Raw genomic sequence first — 8,321 nt, forward strand, 5'->3', positions numbered from 1 at the left:
TGAGCATCGTGAGACCCGGTGTTCAGGGACTGGGCTGTCGGTGGTGCAGGTATCAAGCAGGGTCCCTTTTCCTGTCTGTGTCAAATGGCCACCACGGCAGGCTTGGCACCTACCGTGGGGGGTGGGGTGGGATCTGTCTCTGTAGGTTTCCCTAGGTCCTGCTAGATACTGGATCTTTAAAAAGCCAAAAGATGGGGCCAGCGAGATAGCTCAGTGGACTAAGCACCTGCCTTGGCAAGCACAGGAACCAGGGTTCGATCCCTGGCACCACATGCTATGCAGGCCTTGCCCCCTGGTTGCGCTGTCACTGAGACCAGATATGACGGAGCACACCTGTAATCCCAGCTCTGGGGAGGCTGAAAACAGGAGGATCACTAGGAGTCCCTTCTGCATAGTGAGACCCTGTCAATCAATCAATCAACCAATCAATCAATCCAAAAGATGACTCCTTCCCAAAAGCATGTTGGGTAGCACCTTCAAAGTAAGGGTTTCTTGTAGTGGCGTTGGCCCAGGTGTCAGCCGGGGTGGCTCCAAATCATCCTTGCTCTTCTTTGTCTACTGCCTTTGGGGCACCTTCAGCAGTTGCTTCCCTCTGGTCCTCTTTTCCCTTTCCCGGGTCTCTCAGGAGAAGCAAGGTAGGGCCCACCTGGCCCCAGGGGCTGGGAGCCCAGGCCTCGCTCCTCACCCGTGGCCCACTTGCTGGCCTGTGCTTCCTTGCAGCCGTCCAGATCCATATCTTGAAGGCGGACAAGGCAGGAGACTGGTGGAAGTTCACGGTCAACATCATCTCCGTGTACAAGCAGGGCACAAGCCGCATTCGCCGTGGTGACCAGAGCCTGTGGATCCGCTCCCGTGATATCGCCTGCAAGTGCCCCAAAATCAAGCCCCTCAAGAAGTATCTGCTGTTGGGCAACGCTGAGGACTCGCCCGACCAGAGCGGCATTGTGGCTGATAAGAGCAGCCTGGTGATCCAGTGGCGGGACACGTGGGCACGGCGGCTGCGCAAATTCCAGCAGAGGGAGAAAAAGGGCAAGTGCAAGAAGGCCTAGCGTGGTGCAGCGGGGCGCCACGGCCGGGTGAGCGCAAGCAGGCGGAGGCCGAGGTGGACTTGGCCCACAGGGCTTTCCCAGGTGGGGGGAGGGTGGGGGCGGGGCCGCAGCCGGCATGGGGCGGGGCCCTTGGCGGCCCCTCCCCCAGCCTCACCCTGCGTGCCCTTAGCCAAGTGGCACTCGCAAAGCAGGGTGCACAGCAGGCTAGGTCCTGGAGAAATGAGGACGAGACGCAGCTACCTCACGGGGCTCCTTCCAGAGCAGAGATGCGCTTCCCTAGGGCTAGGTTGGGTCACCGTGGAGGGGCTGGGGGGGGCAGCATTCCCTGGTGCCAGGGAGCAGGCACAGAATGGCACAGGCAGGCTGCAGACGCAGGTCGTTGATGGGTATGGAGAAGGGGACAGGAGAACTGTGAATTTTTAGGCCCGCAGCCTGGGCAGGGGTGCTGAGCAAGCCTGACCAACCACCCCAACCCAAGAGATAAGGCCCCTCCTTTTTCCCTCTTTGCTGTCTAGGAATTCCCACAGGACTCCTGGCTGTGACATCCTGGTCCCCATCTGAAGAGGCTGGGGTGGCACTGGGAGGAGGGAAGTAGCCTGGCCTGCAGCATTCTTCATGTGACCTCTGGTCTCCATGGCCACCTGCTGGGTTGGATCTCCTGGGTGGGGTGTGGGGTATGGAACGGGGGTTTCGCTGTGAGGAGGCGAGGCTCCTGCGGCCCAAGCTGGCTGGGGGCTGGTCCAGGACTCTGGCCAGTCAAGCAGCAGGCCCAAGGACACCCCTGAGAAGCCCAAGCCGGGTGGTCACCGCCTCACCCTGGAGCTGCCTGTGGGAGGAGGCATTGCAAAGGCAAAACCTCCCAGAGTGTTTCCTTTTTGGAAACTTGGAACCAGCCTCTTTTATGACATTTTCCAGGGGAGGGGGAAGGGGCACTGGCTGGGTTTACAGCAATGACACTATTTGTGTAATGACATCAGCTCCCACAAGGCCCTCAGTAGTGTCAACAGCTGGAAAGGGCATGGGCAGGCAGAGTATGCCACAGCGGGCTGGCCTCAGGGGAGGGGGCCTTCTGGAGTCAGGGTAGGGCTTGCTGGCTCAGCTAGGTGCCTGGGTGCCCATGCCACAGGCAGACAGGGCCAGGAAAGGCCACACTCCTGGGAGCCATGGAAGCCTTGACCACTTTATGTTGCTCCCCTCACTGTTCACTTCCAAGGCAACAGACAAGCGTATTGGGCTAAAAAGCCTGCTGCAGCCACCCTGAGGGCTGTTGTGGTCTAGCCTGGGTAGCACCTTGAGCACTCCTTCCAGGCCATCCTCTTTGTGGATCCCCCATACTTTCCAGGATGCCCAACCCCTTCCCAAATCCATAGAGACTGTTTCCACGCAAGCAGGCCCCAGCCTTTGAGTCTAGTTGTCTTGCAGGGCCTATTTCTGTGCTCTGGAGCCTCTCGCCTCCCTGCCCTCCCAAGCTGTGCACTGTGCTGGGCCTCTGACTCCATCCTCACACCCGGCACATGGGATGAGAAGCTTGGCTCTCTCTCAGGCAGGAAATTGGTTTCATTTTCCATGCCAGAGCTTGGCTGCTCCAAAGAGCCGGTATACCAAGAATGAAGCTTGGCCTTTTGGCGACTGGGATTCCCTCTGCTTCCCTCACTTCTGCCCGTGTCGCTGTTTAACTGCCATTTAACTAGCACCTGCTCTGTGCCAGGCACTTTACCTCCATATTCCTATCCTGTCAGAACCTCGTGGGACAAGGAGTCCCATCTGTTTGCTGCCGGGGAGGGAACTGGCATGCACTTGCCCAGGGTCGTGCTGCAAGCATGCAGCTCTGGGACTCGGATCCCAGAACCCACTCTAGCTATCACCTGCCCTCAAGCCCCACAGCAGGCTGTGAAGGATGTCATGAACTGCCGCCCAGACCAGGCACTGGCCTCCCAAGGACCTTGGATCCAGCCTAGAGACAGGAGCCTGGGAGAGGGTAGGGACAAGTGCGATATTTCCAGAGTGGCCAGCCAGAGTGCTGGATGGAGCAGGGTAGGACACAGCTTTATCTGCGGGTAGTCCTGGGAAACCCCAGGTTCCAGGACGGTAGACCTCAGTTCTTCAGCCCTCATCATAGGTGGTCTGGCTGCTCTGGGTATGTGGCATAAGGCTGGAGGGAATCTAGGAGACTGGCAGAGATGCCTCAGGGGCAGAGGAAAGACAACTGCCCTAGGCAGGGGCATTTGGCTCCCTGAAACCTAAAGCTGGAGGGCAAGGGCCTCTCGCCAGGCCCTGGGCCTAGCGTGATCTGCTAACACCATTAGCTGCTAAAGCAGCTCTCTGGAGGTGGGTCTTACCCTGTGTGCAGTGAGAGCCTCTCAGCAGTGGAATCAGGGTCTGCCCAGCCACAGGGTGTCTCACTGAAGACCAAACTGGCCTCCAACCCCACCTTCTGGCCCAGCTGCCCCTTTCCTGGGTGGCACAGGCCACTCACCCAGTGTTCTGACCCTGGGGGGGACTATGGCAGGGTGGCCAGATCAGCGAGGTCAGGGATGAGGTCACTGCTGGGGTTGCATAGCTCATCCTAGGCTGCTTTCCCTGTGATGAGCCTCCGGAACCGGCCCACGGCCCTGCTTCCCGCCCCTGCCCTCCACGTTAAGGACCCAGCCTCAGCAAAGCCACCCCCTCTCCACCCGGCTCCCACTCCAGGGAGGAGATGGAAATCAGAATCAAGGCGTCGCAGTTGCAGCTTGTACAGGTAGAAGGGATGTAAAACGGAACTAGATTTTGATTTTGAAGAGTGTATTAACCAGAACTGTGATATGTAGGTTTTTGAGGACCAGATTTAGTCTTTTTTTTTGGTTTTTAAAAAATTCCCCAGGGCCTCTCCCCCCCCCCTTTTTTTTTTTACCAGCTGGGTTGGGTGGCCTGGTGCTCCTGACAGCCGAGTGCCTGCTTACTGATACACAGAAACTCAAAAGGTATGAAGTGGAGGGATAGGGAAGAGGTTGGCCCACCTGAAGCACCTGCAGGCTGTGGCTCTGTGCACAGCTTCTGTATTGGAAAGCAGTGGGGAGGCAGTGAGCACAAGTTCCCTCAGACAGGAGGGGACACCTGTGTGGGGTCAAAGCCCGGAGAGGCTGGGAGCTGCCCAAGGTCTTAGGGGCCTTTTGGAACCGCCCCAGTAGTAACAGGGGCACAGACTTGGTTGGAGTTGCCTCAGGTTGGAATGAGACAGAAATCAGAAGAGACCCTTAGGTACTGGGAAATAGTTCCTTTGGGGTCTCAGTACTTGAAGGACCCCCTCCATCCCCCAAGCCTAGAAAGTGGGCAAACTAGACTCTCTATAATGTGCCATGGTTCAGGACAGACATTCCTGCGGACCACAGCCTCACCATACCCCAGGGGTAGGTACCAAAATTGTCCTTGTGGGGCCCTGCCCAAACCCAAGCCAGATCCCCTCGTGTCGATGGACAGCCCCTCTCACCCTCCCCCTCTTCCCCTCCCTTCCCCAGCCCCCTCTTGTGTTGCGGATTTCTGTTCTCTCAGAATTGTAAATGTTTAGTTGTGACCATGACATATTGTTTGGGTCAGTGTTCCATTCCAATGCATACTAATATATTATGGTTATTATATATGAATATATTTAATGACATGGAAAAAGTTGTGGATTTTTTTTAAGGTTTTTTCTGTTAGAGTTGTAATGGACCCAGATGGAACTTGTAATGTGGGCCCCACATGATAGAACTAAATTCAGATTATCATTAAATAAACTCTTGTATACTGTTCTGTCTCCCGTCTTTCTTGGTGGCCTGAGCCACGAGTGGTGGGCATGTGGGGAGTCTGGATGGCAAAGTCTTCCAGCAACTCGCGGAATACGGCCTCTTGCCTTAGCATAACTCCCCAGCAAACGGAGTCTTAACTACCCAAAAAAGGGAGGAAAAGGGCAGCTTGACTGGGAGAGTCCTGGCACTTGCTGGCCCAGGAATGCTAGTTTGAGCAAAAAGGCTCTCACATGGGATGGTATGTCTTCCAGTTGCTGCTTCTGAAATAGATCCTGCTTTTCTCTGGAGCTCCCAATCTAGCAAGGATCTTAAGGTACAGGGAACAGAAGGGGGTTTCTTCCCACTTGCCTGATACGCAGCATCAGGGAAAAAGCAACCTTTACTTTTCCCCAACTGATTCTGAACCTGGAAATCTTTTTTTTTTTTTTTCTTGATTTTTACATAACTTGTTTCTTAAAGCTAAGTAGAGACTAACAAGGAAATACAACAGGGTTGGTGAAACCCTAGAGATCTTGCGAAAGGCTTTCTTCCAAGCCATTGCTGAAGGCTCATGCAGTGCGCAGACTGGGCTAGTGCCAGCACCACGCAGCCACCAGGAGCTGAGCTCGCTGGGTTTCGGAGAGGCTATATTTAAATCTCCAAATGGTTGTGATTTCTGTATTAAACAAACACTCTGGCCATTAGGAACGCATTGTGTTGCCACACAAAGTGGAACTGATGGGCACCAGGAAATGATCATTTCTGCACCCAGCTGTTTCTGAGACCAGGCTCAGCCACAGGCCTGGTCTGGACCTTGAGTGCGGCGGATTCCACTGGCTGCCCTTCCTTGGAAGGCCATGTAAGCCTTCCCTTGCCACGCAACAAGCTGGCTGGAGATCAGCTGCTTCTTGGGATGACACTGGTGGCCCAGTCTCCTTGGGGACCTAGCTGTGAGGACAAGGAGCCAGGCACTGAGAGCATATCCAGGGGCTAAGGGGGTCCCAGTCAATCTCAGGAGTTCCTGCTCAATGACTATGACTGATGGTGGGTGGGTGGGAACAGGGCAGGTCTTGGTTGCTAAGGCCAAGGGAAAGCAAGCCTTTCTGCAATCTCCAAGGTGAGTGGGACTGTTGGCAGGACTTAGGGCCCCCTGAGACTGAGGCTAGGAGTTTCATAATACATATGGCAGCTTGATTCTCAGCTGTGATCATTTTAGGTCAAGGCTCTAGTTCTCAAGGACTTTCATGGTGTGGCTTTTCTGTCCATAAAGTTGTCTATGCCTGCGAGTGCTGTGTCCTTTGGAGCTCTATCATAGCCAGACCCTGTGTGAACAGGTGCAGCCCTAGGCCCACAGCCTGCAGGAAACACTGCTGATAAGAACCAGATCACAGCAGGAGCCAGCGCTCTCAGGGTCTCCCATTCTAGCTGACAAGACAAGGCATCGAGGTCTATCCAACTTGAATTATTTTGGAGATGAGCCACCTCACTGCTAAGCACTAGCTCATTCAAAAACCTATAACGCCATGGCACAAGGAAGCCAAGTAAACCTCATCAGGAATCCTAGGGCCAGTGAGTCCAAAGTCTACGGGGCCTGCCTGGCTGTCTGAGAAGCTGTCAGGGCAGCTCACACTTACCAGGTCCTCTCCCAGTCCCTGTGCCTCCTGAGGACAGTGCCTGGCATGGGGATGCTCACTTGAAGTGGCCATACCCCAGCTCTCAGATTTCGTTGAACAGACAACTGTCTGTGCTCTCACTTTTAAGACTAAATAAAGACATAGAAGAAATGTGCCAAGAAAAATGGGGAGTGAAAGGAAGAACAGAGCCAGTGAGGAATACAGTATGGGATGGATCAACTCATTGGCTTAGCATGCTCAGCAGGACAGCAAGTCATTTCTGGAAAGAGGTCAATGCCTTTTATTGCTGGCATGGAGTTGGGAGGAAGTGTGTGAAATTGTATGAAACAAGTCTCGGCCCACCTTTTAATATAAATAAGGGGGAACCCCACTTACCTTCAGCAGCTCAGTTAGCAACTGCAACTAGATAAGAGATGATCTTTAGTCTACAAAAGCTCCAGTGTTATCGCTGAACCTGAAGGAGCAAGAAATAGGATGCCGAGGCTGTGAAGGCACTGTTTTCTGACAAGGGGGGAAACAGCAACACAGCCAGCTGTTGCCAGTTCTGACAAGTCAGGAGAGATGGACAGACAGTTCTGGAAGCAGAGGGGCACTAAGGAATTCTACAGCAGCCCCATGGAAGGAAAGTTCCAGGGATTTGAGCTCAGGAAGAAAGCACAATGCCAGCCAGGCTAGCTGGCTGTAGGCAGCAGAGAAAAGAACTGTAAAGATTTTCCATGTCAAAGCCACGAAGGCCTGGATGGAGGCTATGTCCAGGCAGGGCCTGTGGGCTTTGAAAGGAGCAGACTGTCCTGGGGCTAATGACAGCTAAAGTTGAGTGCAGTTATTAATAATCATGAAGTTTAAATGGAACAAAAGTACCAGTCATACTCGGGTATCTGGATTTCTTTATATGGTATCCAGACTTAAAATGCTTACAATTAATAATCTGATAAGTTAAACAATTCTTATGCTGTTATTTTAATAGAGTTTATTTTCATTGAAAAAGCACCCAAGGTGATGGGTGCTATGCTCCTATTTTGCTGCTCTACTGTCAGGGTCATGGTGTAAGACAACCAACCAGTTCCAGAGTACTTGCTGCAGGTCACCTGGGACTGTGGTGTGGACACATTTGAGGGGGAAACCAGGCCTTACAAAGCATGCAAAAATGCCACTTTTCCATGAGCCATGTTACCCTAGGGTGGGTCGAGCATTGGATCTCCCCACATGGCACATGCTTGCTCCTTGGATATGCTTTACCACTCACAACCTGACAAGGATAGCAGGTGTCTCACCTGAGAAGCCCACCCCTTGAGGAAGCCCAAGGGTGGCTAGGGCTTTCTTCCTGGCATGTCCCCAGCCTCTGCAGCCTGCACTGCTGCAGCCTGGATGGCAGGTCTTTCCACTTTGCACTCCTGGGCAACTTTCCTAACACCCTCCCCTGCCCATGTGCCCAGAGAAGTAAAGCAACTTGTCCAGGGTCACACAACTAGCAATGTTGGGGCTGGCCTGGAGCCCATTCAGCCCCAAAGAACAGAAGCTGCTGTGTGCAGACATCGGCTCAGTGTTTTGCTTGAAAGGGCCTTTCAGTGTGGCTGGGCCAGGATGCCATGGCTTGGGTTCAAAGACGCCCCACAAGTTGCTGGGACTCCGTGCTGAGCAAGTCAAGAGGAGGTGAGAAAGTCAAACAGGCTGTGGATGCCACCTCTCCGGAGCCCCAGGTGGGGGACTCCAAGGAGATGCTGTTTGTACAAATTTGGGGTTTCACACAAGACTGGAGATGTGGCTCTGGGGATTCTTGGTCTTCCATTGGGTGATCCATTAGCAACCACCCCACCCTGACATGAAATGCATCCTGGTAAGTTTTGTCCAAAAGCCCTGGTGCTCAGGCTGGCTTTTCTCCTTTAGGAACT

General features: G+C 53.8%; 1 protein-coding gene across 1 annotated transcript in view; it reads left to right on the forward strand.

Moving 5' to 3' along the window:
- The window catches only part of LOC101578749 (netrin-1), a gene marked incomplete at its 5' end in the record, with an annotated part of 73,667 nt that extends 68,872 nt beyond the window's left edge, over positions 1-4,795 (forward strand). Inside the window, one exon of the mRNA XM_004645158.2 lies at positions 721-4,795. Coding sequence (XP_004645215.2) covers positions 721-1,049 — 329 coding nt within the window. The remainder of the gene's footprint in view (positions 1-720) is intronic.
- Positions 4,796-8,321: the final 3,526 nt, after the last annotated feature.

Source organism: Octodon degus, unplaced genomic scaffold (genome assembly GCF_000260255.1).
Source record: "Octodon degus isolate 3935 unplaced genomic scaffold, OctDeg1.0 scaffold00219, whole genome shotgun sequence".
NCBI classification, from domain to species: Eukaryota; Metazoa; Chordata; class Mammalia; order Rodentia; family Octodontidae; genus Octodon; species Octodon degus.